Consider the following 15326-nt stretch of genomic DNA (forward strand, 5'->3'; position numbering starts at 1 on the left):
CACACCCTGAGCTGGAAACAAGCAAGTCACCACAAGAAACATCTGTTGCTGTTGCTCATACTGTACCCACTCAATAGACAAAACTCTCTCCCTCAGGCTGCCAATCCAGCATTTTCATGCACTCTGCATAACTCCAACTGTATGTCAAAGGGGCATTTCCACAAGTAAAAGGCTCTTAAAAGCATTACTGCAATACCAATTTTCCTAAAGCATTGTAAAAAAATTAGAAAAAACATCGGAGTCTTTCAGAAAGTCAAAGAAGTTATTATCCTTGAAATAGGTTGCTACTGGATATCTAAACCATGCGACCTTCTGCTTTCAGTCACCATCCAGATTTAGTAGGTCTTAAGGGAAAAATCAGGCCTAGTTTCCCTGCAGTCAATATTGGTCCTCAAGTCAATAAATCTTAATATTGACCACAACATAGAAACCAGTAAATGTTTAATATCTTCTTCTGGGTTTTAATTATAAACACTGAGGAAATTTATCAACTCTTGACTTCCTAGTCATATGGAAAAGCTTTTAGACATTCACCACTGTTGATCATTCCCACACAGTTATAGAACTAAAACATATTTCACCAACAATTCTCTGAGAATTTACATTTTAAACCCTGGGATGACTTTGAACATAGCCTGCGTCTGTTGCAAGGACAGCAAAAAAAATAAATAGCATCTTTTTATGTTATTACTTTCAGTGTCGCAGTTAGATATCCCCTGCACATATAAAATTTTAACTTCTATAGATGAAGAAAGCTGACAAAAATCCCTGTGGTATTCCTTAACTAAAAAGTGTTCCCGACTAGGTACTTTATCATTTGTAGAGAAATATGAACAGCACTGAGAGACAAAAAGAAATAAATAAGACAGGTGAAGAAAATTCTTGGGGCTACAGTGCACAGTTTGCATGCAGCTGATAAAAAGAACCACGCAGAGTGAATTCCTTGCCACAAACACCAGATGGGAATCCTGGGCAGGGATATCACTGACTACCACATAATACGTACTATAGCTATGGAATAGATTATGTCAAGTCAGGCATAGTCTAGACATCTTGGGAGAAAGCACAGGCTCATGAGAGAACACCCTGCCAAAGAAATGTGTTCCTTTGGTGTCTCTATGCCACCATGTCACCCAGCTGTGAACAGAACAGTTCACAGATGCCTGTTGATTGCATTCTTCATCTGAAGGGTGAACTGGGTGGACACCAATTTGAAATGACTGTATAAAGATCAAACTAACCAGAGAGACAAATTATCTGGAAATCAGAGCAGGTGAGTTAAAGGAGAGCTGGAATATGAACCAAATATCCCTTTCAAACGGGCTGAAATGCCTGTGTAATGTGTTTTGACTTTGGGCTAGTGGATATTTTGAAGTCAGATCTTTACTGCTAATGGTTGTAGTGAAGATTTGGGCCTTCTGTAAAGCGAGGAATTGTGATGCAAATAGTGGAAACTACATTTTTCAGATGCTGACAAAACACAGCCTAATTAACATATAGAACCTGAGATCATGTTAACAAGCTGAATGGCAGATAAAATAGGCACTTTTTTGTGGGATCTGTTTAAGTTTCTTCTCTGATTACTGCTTCTAGTGATATATTGGTGATCTTCCTCTATACTTTCAGGAAATCATCTTTGCCTTCAGACACAAGGCCAAGAAGGGTATTTCTCATGCCAACCTGTCCATGAGATGTTTTGGAAAACGTTTTGTATAACCACAGCAAATCTTAAAATTATTGAAAGTTTACGTCATCCTTTGAGGACAACAAGGACATCTATAATCTATGTTATCACCTTGTCATACTCCAAGGAGTATGGAAATTCTTTTTCATGAACAATGGGATGAAAAATTAATACAGAGAAAAAAACTATGTAGACAGACTGATAAGCAGAACAACAAAAATGTGTTTTCAAACCTCAGCCAAATCTTTGGTATCTGAACACAGAATTCAGTGGGGGTTTTCTTGCATGTTGTCTCCTCTTGACCCACAAGCAAGTGTTTTATAGCCCATGCCTCAATTCATTGCTGGGTTTAGACTCATTTTAAGGCTCTTACTTGCCAAAGACACATTGCTGCATGGAATGTTAATGAGGTTGTCATCTCTTCTGGGCCTTAAAGGAGTAGAGAAGATTTAGTGACCTCTAAAAAAAACTAGCAATGCTTTTTTCTGAAAGCTTAAGAATTTGTGCTTTGACAAGAATAAGACAATACACTTTTTGTACATGTGAAACCTCTTAAATCCCATCAGAAGGACTTGAGCTTGAGGCCAGGAACCAGACATTTTCACATTTTAATCTCAACTCTGCTCTTGGCTTCCTGCACAGCAAAGAAATCTTTCTTCATTTCAACAACTTCCAACCAGAGTACAGAGAGAATTAAATGTTTACAGTGATTTGAAAATGTAAAGTGCTAAGAAGGAGCACTTAGGAAAGGAACTTTGTAATCTTTTTCTTTGCTGCCATGGCATCCACCATCCTCAACAAACTCTTCATGTACTCATAGACTATATAACCTTAAGCACTCACTCTCTGTAAACTACATACCTCATATGAGAGCTGATGCACAAAAATCAGCTGTCTGAATACCTTAACACTTACAACAGCTTCCTCTGGACTTATAATAAGAGAAATTACTTGTTATTAATTTTCACATGCTAGATTTATTTTAGCTTTTATGTTTCAGGAATATAATGTAAACAGAATATTAGTTGTAGGAGTACACAGGAATGCAAGAAAACATATGGCTTCAACTTCCTTCAGTATTCCCAACACATTCATCAATAATTTTAATTTCAACTGGCTTAAGTGGAGGAGTCAGAGAGAGTTTAATGATTTCATCCTCTGCATATCACGATGAAGAGGTGAAATCACAGCACCTGCTCTCACATATGCATATCCCTCTATTTTGGGTGAAAATATAACCCAACTGCTCCCTTTGGGTGAGAAAGGTACTCATTATAGTGTAGTTTGGATCCAGTGGCATTTTAGTTCTACCCCTGCTCCAGGATGACACTGTCAATCTCCATAAGTCTGTATCTGCTCTGATGAATCCACCTGAGACAGAGCTCATTATGGGAGCACAGCCACACATGTGTTTCCAATGGGCATCTCAACAGTTTAAGAGTGGGTGAACCCAACACACATACCCATACATTACGCAAGATTAGGAACTATAGCAAATACGTTTGAGATGGATAAATACATACCATTGGATAAGCACAAGTATCTGTGCTACCATTTCTGTCTGCTCCCATTGAGTCTGCTCTTTGCTTTGGTGCTGAAATGCATGAGGATACAATAATCCTCAGGTGCTTTTGTTGACCTTTTGTTGTCATGCCTCAAGCCCTCACCAGCACATATATTGATTGCCCTGTCATATATATAGAACCTGTGTGCTCCCAGTTAATCAGGGCCTGCATCTGTCTCTCATCTTGCTGCTGGTGCCTGGTGCTCGATCTGCTCTTGCTCTCAGAGCTTTGCTGACCAGGGGGCAAACATTTTGCCGGTTGAATAGCAACAGTAGAGGACCCCAAAATGGATTGTGCCATGTTTGTTTGAGGCACTGTGTAAATCACAAGTCCTGTGAAGTGCTCATTCCTTCATGTGCTGTGAAGAATGACAGAAAAATGAAGCTTGAATAATTAAAAGTTAATTGCTTTACACACTAGCAGTTTGTACACTCGAGAGAGCAGGTGTGGAGTATGGGATCTTCACACACCTCTCAGTACAATGAGTCCTTATAAATACAGACAGGAAAGAAGGAGATTTGCCTATACCCTGGATTGCTGCTTTATACTACAGGCAGCTACTTAAAAGCTGACATAATGCAGAGGTCCATGGAGATCTCAAAGCCTGGGAACATCCCATATTTTTTGAATGCCTTGTGAGATTGAGAAAACAAGTCAGCAAAACTGAAGGAAAAATCTCCAACTATTAAAAACATCCACAAGAAAGCTTTCAGTTAAATCTAACCCATATCATGTCTCTAAAATGGACCCCTCGCATGCGCAAGTCAGCTCTCCAAAATACAGAGAGAGCAAGTTTGATAAGGTCCTTGGAGCTGTCAAAACCTTCTTAGGGCAAACTTTCTACAGAAAACTGCTCACAGCTCACATCCTGCTTTGTCTGGTTATCCTGCCAGAACCATAAATGAACTCATAAGAATAACAGGAGGATTAGGTTAAGCTTATTTTTAAAACATTTCCCACAAATTCATCTGATTTGCCTGCTTATAAACACCCTTGCTCATCTTTGCTGTCTGTCTAATTATATAGGATATACTTCAGGTAGCTTAAAATAGGAACTAAATTATAGTAGCTTTGCAGTTATGCATGCTAAAGGAAAGGCAATTACAATGTCATGTTATGAGTTGTAAACTGATCATCACAGGGGCCTGAAAGTATTTTTCCCCCATATGGAGATATGTCCCAACAATATGGCACAGTTGGCCAGCTACTGTATGGGTGGGTTTCCTCTTCCTTGCAACATTTACTGACCTCTCCCTAAGGCAGAATATGAGATCTGATGGGCTGGTTTCTTGAATTATTTATTTACAGAAATAGACATGTTGCCATCAGCTAAGCATCTCTGCATTTTATTTGAAGTCAATACAGCAATAAAGCTTAAAATATAAAAAGCTAAAATTGAATTAAAACAAATTTGAAAAGATAGCCCTGCTGAGAACCTGTCGTAGAGGTTAATTAAAATGAGATCGAACAGACATCTTGCATTTTGTAGCAGCCGCAGCTAAAAATCTCTGGTATCTGACAGAGACATATGGTGGTTTCCCTGATGATGCTTAAAACTTCACCCACTAGCATCTCCCCAAAAAATGGGATTTATTTTTGCAGCTTAAAATAAATACTTCAGAGTAGCAGGTATTGTTTCTTTGGTAATGGATTAAGTTGCACCAATTGGCAGGCAGCATATTTTAAAAATATTTCCACAAGGGAGGACATCACTCTGCTTTTCTACCAGTTCCTCTCCACGCCTTCTCTCCTCTTTTTAAACATAATGCATTTTATTATAATACTGAAACATCAGTGTTGCTTTCCAGAATGGGAAAGGGCTCTTTCAAAAACTTTTTATTAGTATATACAACAGAGATGTGCTTGTATTTCACCATGGCAGTTGTACATGTTTATGTTCACCGTGAAAGAGTGGCATTTGAATATTGTAGCTTTAATAAGGATATTTATGATGGTGAATTCTATGTTAAAGAGCATGTTTTAAAGCCTATCAAACAAGCTTTGAAAAATGACCTATCATTGCAGGTTTTTTCTACAAGTTCCTTACAGACAGGAAAAAAGAACCACAAGGGAATTCTAGTCAGCAAAATGCAGAAAAGATCTATCAGTTCCCTGTGTTCAGACAAATTAGGTTTTTTGCCTTGGAAAGTCACTCTTTAGTTTTCCCCTAAGAAAAAAGAGACCTGCAAACACGATATGGATGTCCGGATTTGAATGTGTTTTCTTTTGTCTACCCCAGTAAAGAATGCTGATGGAACTACTAGCTGAAGCTTTCTGAAATTATCTGTGGTCCAGCAAATGGTGGGAAGAGAAAACAAGGATTACTAACTGATGCAAAGATTACTGTAATACAGCTGCCTGGACAGGAAAATTCATTATGATGAAAATCTGTCACCCAAATACAGCAAAATTCCCATTGACTTCAATGAATTAGAATTTTACCTTATGACTTCAAGGCACTGTACAAAAAACAAACAAACAAACAAACAAAAACTATCAAACCTCTATTAAAAGTAATCCAGGAACAACAAGTTCTAAGTATGCAGCCCATATTGAAAAAAGATGAGGCCATTGGGCATACCCTGCTTTTCTGTTAGATGTCTCCCCACTCCTCCCTACTCCATAGTGCCTGCCATCTTTCAGAACCATTTTTGTCTCAGTCGAACTGACCTTACAGTTTCACATGCAGAGTCTCACATCTGTCAGAGAACGGACAATGAGGAAGACAGTAATTGGTTATGAAACACCTGACTTGAATTTCATTGAGCCAGATAATAAACTGGAAAGAAATGAAGTTTTACTAGGCAGAAGCAGGTTTCATCATAAATCTCTACATACCTCCATTCATGATAATGACAAATTAAGTTTTTTCCTGGAAAAGTGAGAAATGGAGTCTCATAATGCACTTACAAGCAGTAGGAAACAACATCTTATTCTGTGTAAAACGACAGGTAGGTTTGTGATCATGTAATTTGATAAGCAAAACAAACACATTCCAGACTGCCATCCTTTGAAGGAAAGGAAATTTCCAGGGGTGTAATCACCTAGTAGTATGCTGCTTCATCTGGTTTTCCTATAGCAGATCCCTCCTTGTTAAAAAAAAAATAAATTAACTTTCCATTTAGGGGAATACAAAGGGGGTCATTGGGGAAGCATGCACTCCTCGGCTAGAAGCAAGCTGTGGACAGTCCCAGGTGAATGGTGTCTATCCAACACCAGTTTTGTCAGATTTTGGAGCCCTCTCCACCCTAATCCCTCCCTGCAACTGAATCCCAATACTTCAACAGGAAAGGAGACATCTGTGAATCCTCTGGCACTGCTTCGATGTTTTACAGCTGTTAATAACCACTGATACAAAGAGAAGAATGTTTTCTAGACCCAAATTCCTGAGGTACTTTTCTAAACAGACACAAGTGGATGGGACTTTGTTACATGAAAAATACCCCACCAGGGTTAGGGGTGTGGGGAAAGATGAAGAGGAATAATGATCTGTGGATAATTGAGCTCAGCTTGGCTTTAGATTTATATTTTCTGACCACTCAACCCATTTGTCCAAATCCAAACTTCTAATCTTTACATCTAAACAGTATTTTTCTGGCAGCTTGCACTCACTTACTCTTGGCTATATCAGATGAAAAATACTTCAAGGAGGGGGTTTAAAACAGTGATGATCTATAGATTTACATATATGCAGTACTTTTGCAGTACTCCTTACCATTAGCATATAGGCAGGACAGTTTGATGCTTGCTCCTAGAAATCCCAAAATACATCAGACACCACAAAATATATTTTCTCTCATTGTTGAGTCTAACTCAAGCCTCTTACCTGTATTTCAAACAGTTCGTCACAGCCTTACACAAAATGCACAGGTTGACATTGAGTGGTTTGGGGGATAATGTCAATTCATATAGGGGTATAAAGGAAAGGCAGCAGGGAGCCCAGACAGATATGCATGGAGAGCTGGTTCCCAAGCACCAGAGCTCTTGCAGGGCTTGAGGACACACTGGCTCTCTCAGTGCCTATGCATCTACTACCAGAGTGCTGTGCAGCCCTTCAGAAGGACCTCACAGGTTGGAGAGATGGGCAGAGAGGAAGTTCAACAAAGGCAAATGCAGGGTCCTGCACCAGGGGAGGAATAGCCCCATGTACCAGCACAGGCCAGGGGCCAAACTTCTGAGAAACAGCTCTGCTGAGAAGGACCTGGCAGTGTGCCCTTGTAGCCCAGGAGGCCAATGGTGTCCTGAAGTGCATCAGGAAGAGCATTGCCAGCAGATTGAGGTAAGTGACTCTGTCCTTCTACTCAGCCCTGGTGAGGCCACATCTGGAGTGCTCTGTCCAATTCTGGGCTCCTCAGTATAAGGAAAATATGGAGCTCCTGGAACAGGTCCAGGGAGGGCAACAAGGATTGGGGAACTGAGCGTTTTTCTTATGAGGGAGTTGGGCGTGTTTAATCTCAAGAAGAGACAACTGAAAGGGGACCCCATTAACGTGTATAAATAACTAAAGGTGAGGTGCCAAGAGGATGTTTCCAGGCTCTTCTTGGTGGTGCAAATCAATAGGAAAAGAGGCAATGGGCAGAAACTGATGCACAGAAAGCTCCACCTGAACATGAGGAAGTTCTTTACTGTGCAGGTGACTGAGCAGTGGAATAGATTGCCCAGAGAGGTTGTGGACTCTCCTTCACTGGAGATATTCAAGAACTGTCTGGACACAATCCTGTGCCATGTGCTCTAGGATGATCCTACTTAAGCAGGGAGGTTAGACCAGATGACCCTATTCTTGTCCCCTCCAACCTTACCTATTTTGTGATTCTGTGATTCATAGAAAACTCAAACCCTCATGTAGATTTGCTTAAAAAAAAAAAAAAAAAAAAATTAAAAAAAAAAAAAAAAAAAAAAAAAAAAAAAAAAAAAAAAAGTAGTTGTTTCAAATATTATAAAATTCCTTTTAAAGCAGAAGTTCCCTGGGTAGTGCAGCTGCTCAGTGACAGTTTGACCAAGAAGTTGAATAAATTGTTTCATCCTGAGCTCCTCTCTGTTGTGGTTACACTGCTGCTAGTACCCAGACTCAGGGCCAGTTTTGGGCAGATAGTCTGACAGGCGCAGAAACATCCATTCCTCAGCACAAGGGCAAGTGGAAGCAAGAGCCAACCCCTGCTCTGTGCCAGGTCTGTAAGTCACAGTTTCATGCCATCAATCCCTTTCTTGAGCCTCTCTTGAAGGGAGACAAAGGCCAGCTCTGTCCAGGGGTGGGTGGAAAGACATCTGTGGAGGCTGGCTCAGGAGCAGGAGCCAGGACAGGAGTCACCCTGGTGAGAACTAAGAGCTACAGCTGCCTGGCTGTAGCACCACAGAGGAGCTCTGGAGCAGCCTGACCTCAGCCAGAGCAACTGCTGTGCCATAATTCACAGCCAGGACCTGAAAACCATGTGGGGAGAATTTTACAATATGCACCTTGGCAGTAAACTGAGGATCCCAGTTCCATACACCCCTCAAAGACTCGAAACAGGATTTTCTTAAGTCATTCTTCAGCGTACATTTCTTCTGTACCATCCTGCTGAATGAACATAGGGGTATAACCACATGAATTCTACAGCTGCAGGGAAAAAGACCTTCAAATCTTTTGCTTCAAAGCCACAAACCCTTAGTCCCCATCTTTCAAATAGTTTGTGATTATCTTTGCAGTGCAGTGGCTCGCATGTTCTCTGCAGCCATTTTATGGCATCACTGCCAATCTTAATAACAGAGATCTAACAGGCTACAAACATTGCAATTTATGCTTTAACTCCAAGCAGTAATATTTTCTCAAGTGGAAATTTTTAGAAAAACTGCACGACTGCAGCAGTTAACTGCATAAAGTTAATAGGTTAACTGAGATAGAAACTTATTACTTGATTAACCCGGAACTATAGATGGAGTAATGTCACCATATCACAAGGAACACTTAAGTCAAGAATTGCAATTAAGTAGGTTTGCAATTCTTAAATGCTTGTGATTAACAGACTCAAACAAATGATGCTATTAGTATGTTAATTATTGCTTGCCCTAAAATACTGATGATTAAAATCAAGTGTTTAAGAAAAAAACACATCCCAGGACAATTACAAATGAGAAAAAGAGTAATTAATTATTCAGAGTGCTATTGCCTGCTAAAAATATAATAACAACAACAGCAAAAATACATATTAGTAATAGGAAGAGTAATAATCATAGAAAGACTTCTCTTAAGAGTTAAGGACACAAATTTTCCTATGTGAAATAGAGAAATCTGCATGGCAAAACCAAGATATTGAATTTTTTCCAAAGTTGTGGCAGTAGTGAGAGACTCAAGCACTGTCTAATTAGTCATTTATGAAATCAGCTACTGTGTAGGTGTATTAGAGATGGGTGATATACTGATACCATGTCGATGTCATCTTCCAAATCTGTTGATACAACTGTTTAAAGAAAAGATCTATTAGAAAGCCATGGATGCTAATGAAGGCAGGTGTTTGGGGTGTATGAGTCTATGTCTTCCTCTACAGTGTCTCCTGCAGCCACATTTCTCCCTGCACAAAAAGCAGCACTGCTGTGGCTCTCTCACTGCAGTTCCCAGACCTGTGGTAGGGGCTGCCTGCTTCTGTGCCTCCCGAGGAGGTTCCTGAGAGGTGTCAGTCATGACCAAGCAAAGCAGGCATGGGGACACACTTGTGACCTGCTCCGCATTATCACACTGCTCGCTGGCCTCACCTGCTGGAGCCATCTGTAGCACCATCTGTTGCACAGCTCAAAGATGTGCAACAAGATAGGCCATGGGGTAGGGTTTGGAGATCAGAAAGTCCTCTTCTCCTTTTCCAAGTTCCCTAAGATCCCCAAATCCTCATCCATGAGTGTAAATGGTACTGTAATACTTCCTGATAATATGATAGAGCTTATTCTGGTAACAGCACAAGATACTATCACCTATTTTTAGTGCTGTTTATACTTAAGTTTCAAGAGTTTGAGTGACAGCGTTTTTGATTTAAAGATCTTGCCTAAAACTTGATACTGAGCAACCTTGGTAACTTCTTTTTACTTATTTTTTTAAGGACCACTTTAGCCATAATTGGAATACCAAAATAGACAAGTGGCAACGGTGATGACACCAACTGCTAATGTCTTCTTCACATAGGATTTACCAAAATATCCTAGAAATTTAAAATAGTTTCCCTGCTTAATGAACTTGCCTCCAAAAATTTGAACCCTAAGGGTTATTTTTAAAATATTACTCATGAGTACTGAACAATTAGAAATGCATTAAAGACAAACAAAAAATACCAGCCCGAAACTAAACAAAGCAAATCACAACTAAAAAAACCAACAAACATAAAATGTGTTTAGTTACAAAACAAAGAACTTAAAAAGTGGTATAAAATTAGATAGTAAGTTTGTTAGTCTGCATTCAGGACTATTTTCAAAATCCTTTCTCACACACTTACATTGTACTTTCTTCTGCCATATGCTTGGCAGGGGAACACAAGCCACCAAAGTAACATCACAAAAAAGGGTTTAAGGGCGAGATGCCAAACCTTAGGTGCCAGATCTCTCAAGGTCAAGTTTGGGAGTTAACATGCAGCTAGGTCTCTATTCTTTAAAATATGAACTATATCCTTTTCACTTAAAAATCATGACAATCATGCTGTATGCTTTTTGGATGGCTAACAAAAGGAGAAACTACAGCTGTAAAAGGAATGAGACTTAAAATTAATTTGAGATATCTTCACAGAAGTCTCCTCAGTAGCACAATGTCAGACAAATGTTTGTAATGCATAGTTCACTGCATTTTTTGGTATTTTGAGAAAACACACCCTAATTCCTAATGTTCCTGCTGAGTTTATTTCTATTTCTGAGATTTTTTATTAACAGCAGGTCACTACCCAAGCAGCAAAATGAAAATGAAGAAATGTCAGTAATATAGGAAAGAATGACCAATAAAGGTTAACTCTTGAAAATGTAGTATTTCAAAAGGAAAAATTCTATAATATGTAATATTGGAGGGTAAAAACTGAGAAGCTATTCAATTCAATTAGGACATCAGGAGAAAAAAGAGTCTAACCCTGTCATTCTGCCTCCTCCCTTTTCTTACAGCTAGGAGCCTGTTGAGAATTTAAAAAGCAGAATTTTAAAAATGTTAGTTAAACTTACCTGAAATTAGGAACATTAATTAAATATGCCTTTCCAAAAAACCTCAGTTAAAAGCTGAGGTTTCTTTGAAAATGCAATTTGAATTTCTTTTAATGGAAATCTAAATCTCTTGCAAAAGCACATCACCAGTAATAAGTTCTTTGAAAAGAAATTAATGAAAAATGCAAATCTTTCTTGGATGTGTGTCCCATAATCATTACCTCCTTGCAGACACTTCCTGGTATGAAAAATGGCCATGGTCATTAACAAAATTCCTTGCTACAACTTTATCAGTTCCTAACAAGAAGCAGCATTCTATTACATACCATTATTTAGCCATAAATCATAGTTTATCTTCATTCCTGTGTTGGAAGCTGAGCATTTTTCAGCTGAGCTAACAACATCTAAATGGAAACAAATGAACAGCTACTTCTGACAAAATATGATGGTCATTTCAACATAACGTTTCCTGAGGGAAAAATACACTTTTCTACAAAAAGACACAATCAAATTAAATACTTGCTTTATTTAATTGTCTTTCCAGGACAAACATTAGACATAATTTTAAAGGAAGAGAAAAGCTCTATGGTAATTCTTGGGTGCAAGCATGTTGAATTTTTTTGACTGTTGCAGCCAAAATACAAATCACTTTCTGCTGTGGTGTCAGGAAGTGTGTTGCACTAAATTAATCATGAACTACTTTTAAAAAAGGAACAAAAAATCCACTGCAAAATTAAACAAATCTCTCTGTGCCTCTTTTCTATTTGCATTTTCTACTTGCATCTATTTACCTTTAAAGGACGATGCAAGTGAGATGGGAATGTTGCTGAAATGCAAAGACTCTGTGTGTGTTAGCTTCTCTAGTGCTCTCTGTTGTGCCTTCAGCCATTGGAATAGATAAAGTATTATAACCTGCATACAATATAATCTTTGCTTTCTACCAGGCTCCTATCACAGGGATACAGCATAGCAAAATAAGTGCAGAGGCACACAGACTACAAGCCAAGCTGTATGTTTTCTTCTAGCATTTCCTAGTCTCAGATGTATTCTGCTGGATTAGATAAAAGTATTTCTGCCTCATTATAAAAAAAGAGGAAAGGCAATTCATAAGGGAAATCAGTCATTCTAGAAAGTTTTCCCTAATAAATCAAATAGTTCAGTGGATGTGCCCAAGTGGGGAAAGCTGGGAGCACAGAGATCAGGCAACTCCATCCACAACCATACAACTGTGACTCAGCTTGCTCTTACCTTTTATGTCAGGCAATCAAAAGAATAGACAATTGTATTTACTGAGTGAGGGGTAAATAAACTCATGCCAATTAAAGAACAGAAAATATGTCTGTGGTTTAGACTGTAAGCATTTTAAAGATAAAAGAATCTTAAATAATCCACTCAGAAAGAATTCTAGATCCTCATCTGTTTTTCTTTTTTGCCCAGGGCAGGACAGGCCATGCATGGAATTCTTTGTTAACTCTCCTTTCAAACTCTCAACCCACAAAGCACACCATCCAAAAGGCATTAGACATATTTAATATCCCTGCTTCAATAAAGTAATTTTCAAAATATTTCTGGGAAGACACACTTCTGTGGACCACAAGCAACAGCAATTGAAGTCAGCCTCAATTTTACAACTGAGTTTGAAATCAGAGGGCCTTTACAAAAATGTTTTGAAGTCTCTTCCCCCTCTTTCTTCAGTCTTCGAAAGTACTTTTTCTCTAAGTTATCACATGTCTGCCTGCCTTTCTCACTGTTGGCTGCTCATGACCATCTTCTTCTGATTCTGGACTCAGAAAACCTCCCATAATATAAGTCTGTATATTAATTGTTAGCAAACATATCTCAACACAAGTTCAAGTGCTACCGAAACTGGGCTACTGAAACTACTATGTGGTTTTTCTCCTCATAGAGTAATTTAGTATCCCTCTCCACAGCAAGCCACACTTACCGGTAAAATGTGGTATAATCCACTGTTGAATGACAGCTCTGGAACTCCCACGCTTTAAGTTTCTGGCATTCCCGGTGAGCTCGGAGTTTTACCCTGACTGTCCCATGACAGAGCTCAGGTACAGGTTTTCTCTGCAAGCGGCTGCAGAACTCATTGGACTCCACACGCCAGGATTCAGCAAAGTCGTCCACATCAAACTTAAAATTCCCATCCCCCCCAATAAGGTCATCTCTCTTGTGTCCATTGTAATTGCCACACAGACCACAAAGTTTGCCTTTCAGATGAGGTGCAGCCATGACTTCCACAAAACTGTCTCCATCCCATGAGATTTCCAAGCCTAATAAAAAGATAAGACAAAAATGCACCAAAAATTTTTTTTTAAAAAAATATATATACATATATAAGAAGAAATTGAGGATAAACTGCAACAAAGCCATTGCCTTAGTTTTGATAACACTGTTAGATTTCTATATAGCTCCCAATAAGTGCCTCTGACAAGAGCAATGTTTCTTGAATTACAGTCAATTACAATACATTCATGCCTATGTCTTCTTATTTCTGTTCCTTCTTCCTAATGAATAGGATTATCCTAAAAAATATAGAGCCAAGGCAGGATATCAATATCAAAGGAAGGCTCTTGCAAAATTCTGCAAACTGAATTTGCTATGGTAAATTTCTAGGTGATTTTGCGGGGGGGCCAGAATCTCAACCGCTGTTACCACTGCACAGGTAATGGTCATACAAAGATGTCCATGTCCCATGAGACTCCAGTTGCAACCTTATGTGAAACATCCTATTCTTGCCTACAAAGCTGACACTAATCACTCATTGGGGTGAATACAACTGTTCTGATACAAGTTACCTTATTTTGTGGGAGTAAAAAGAGTTAAAAAGATTGCAACAAAGATACATCAAATGTGCAAAACTGTTTTAAGAAAGCATTCTGAATTGGATTCAAACTGTTAATTCAAAAGGCATTAATCACGAACTTTTTGAAGTTGTCTGCATGAGTTAGCAACACTGAGAAATAATGGTAAACATCTAACCTTCATCTAGTGGCTGGGATGTAAGCCCTCTGCTACAATTTGCTTTACAGGAAGTTTTGGCATGTCTGGAACATCAAAATCAAAGTTACGTTTTGTGAGTGAAATCCATTTTATCTGTCTGTACCCATCTAAACCTAGATGTCTAGCTTAAGTCAGCTGTCTAGGCCTTTTGATGGAGTAAAATAGACAGCTCTGGATGACAGTAGGATTGTCTAAAACACGGGGAATTAATTACTTTCTGAATGTCTTTCTCTTCCCAGCAATACTCTAGAGGGGCCAGAGATCAGGTGGAGACTAAACTTCTCGTTTTTACCTGAGTGACTGTAGATTAAATGAATTCCATTCTTTGAAGAGTAAATGTAGTAATACTGAACAAGTTTAGGCCACAGTGAACATGTCTGAACAAGTCCAGGCCTTGTTCTCTATTGTGTGCACCAGCCAAACTATATTTAGCTCCATGTTTTGCTGCCTAGTTGTTTTTCTGCATATTTTGCTGTCCCTTCACATGCTTAGCTCTTTTCTGTATATTTCTTAGTACAGACCGGTGTTTCTAACAAGTGCACAGGATGAGCCATTTTTAAGTGTTTTTTGACAACTTGTTGAGACCCTTCAAAGCCGCTGAAACATAAACTGTGCTAAATCAAGAGAGAAAGAGCTGAAAAAAAAAAATACCAAGTTTAGACAACCCCAGATAAAGGTGGGCAGTAAAGCTTTGGACAACCATCAATCACTGCACCTAAAAGGCTTGTGAAAGGCACATGAGCAGCATAAAACCACCAATCCAGAAATGTGTAATTGCATGGACAGTAGTTTTAAAATGTATAACTAAGGCTAAAAAGTAAACAATAAATTAGCTTCTACATAATCATATTAGTTTGCTGTCCAGAAGTCCTGTTTCTCCCGCACGTAAATAGGTAGCTCATAAGGGAAAACAATTTTTATAT

General features: G+C 38.9%; 1 protein-coding gene across 3 annotated transcripts in view; it reads right to left on the reverse strand.

Moving 5' to 3' along the window:
* Positions 1 to 15326, reverse strand: part of BMPER (BMP binding endothelial regulator) — a 148259-nt gene that overhangs the window by 33458 nt on the left and 99475 nt on the right. For all 3 annotated transcript variants that reach the window (XM_056484184.1, XM_056484183.1, XM_056484185.1), the window contains exon 13: positions 13337 to 13673. In XM_056484184.1, coding sequence (XP_056340159.1) covers positions 13337 to 13673 — 337 coding nt within the window. The remainder of the gene's footprint in view (positions 1 to 13336; positions 13674 to 15326) is intronic.

This window comes from Oenanthe melanoleuca, chromosome 2 (genome assembly GCF_029582105.1).
Source record: "Oenanthe melanoleuca isolate GR-GAL-2019-014 chromosome 2, OMel1.0, whole genome shotgun sequence".
In the NCBI taxonomy this organism is placed as follows: domain Eukaryota; kingdom Metazoa; phylum Chordata; class Aves; order Passeriformes; family Muscicapidae; genus Oenanthe; species Oenanthe melanoleuca.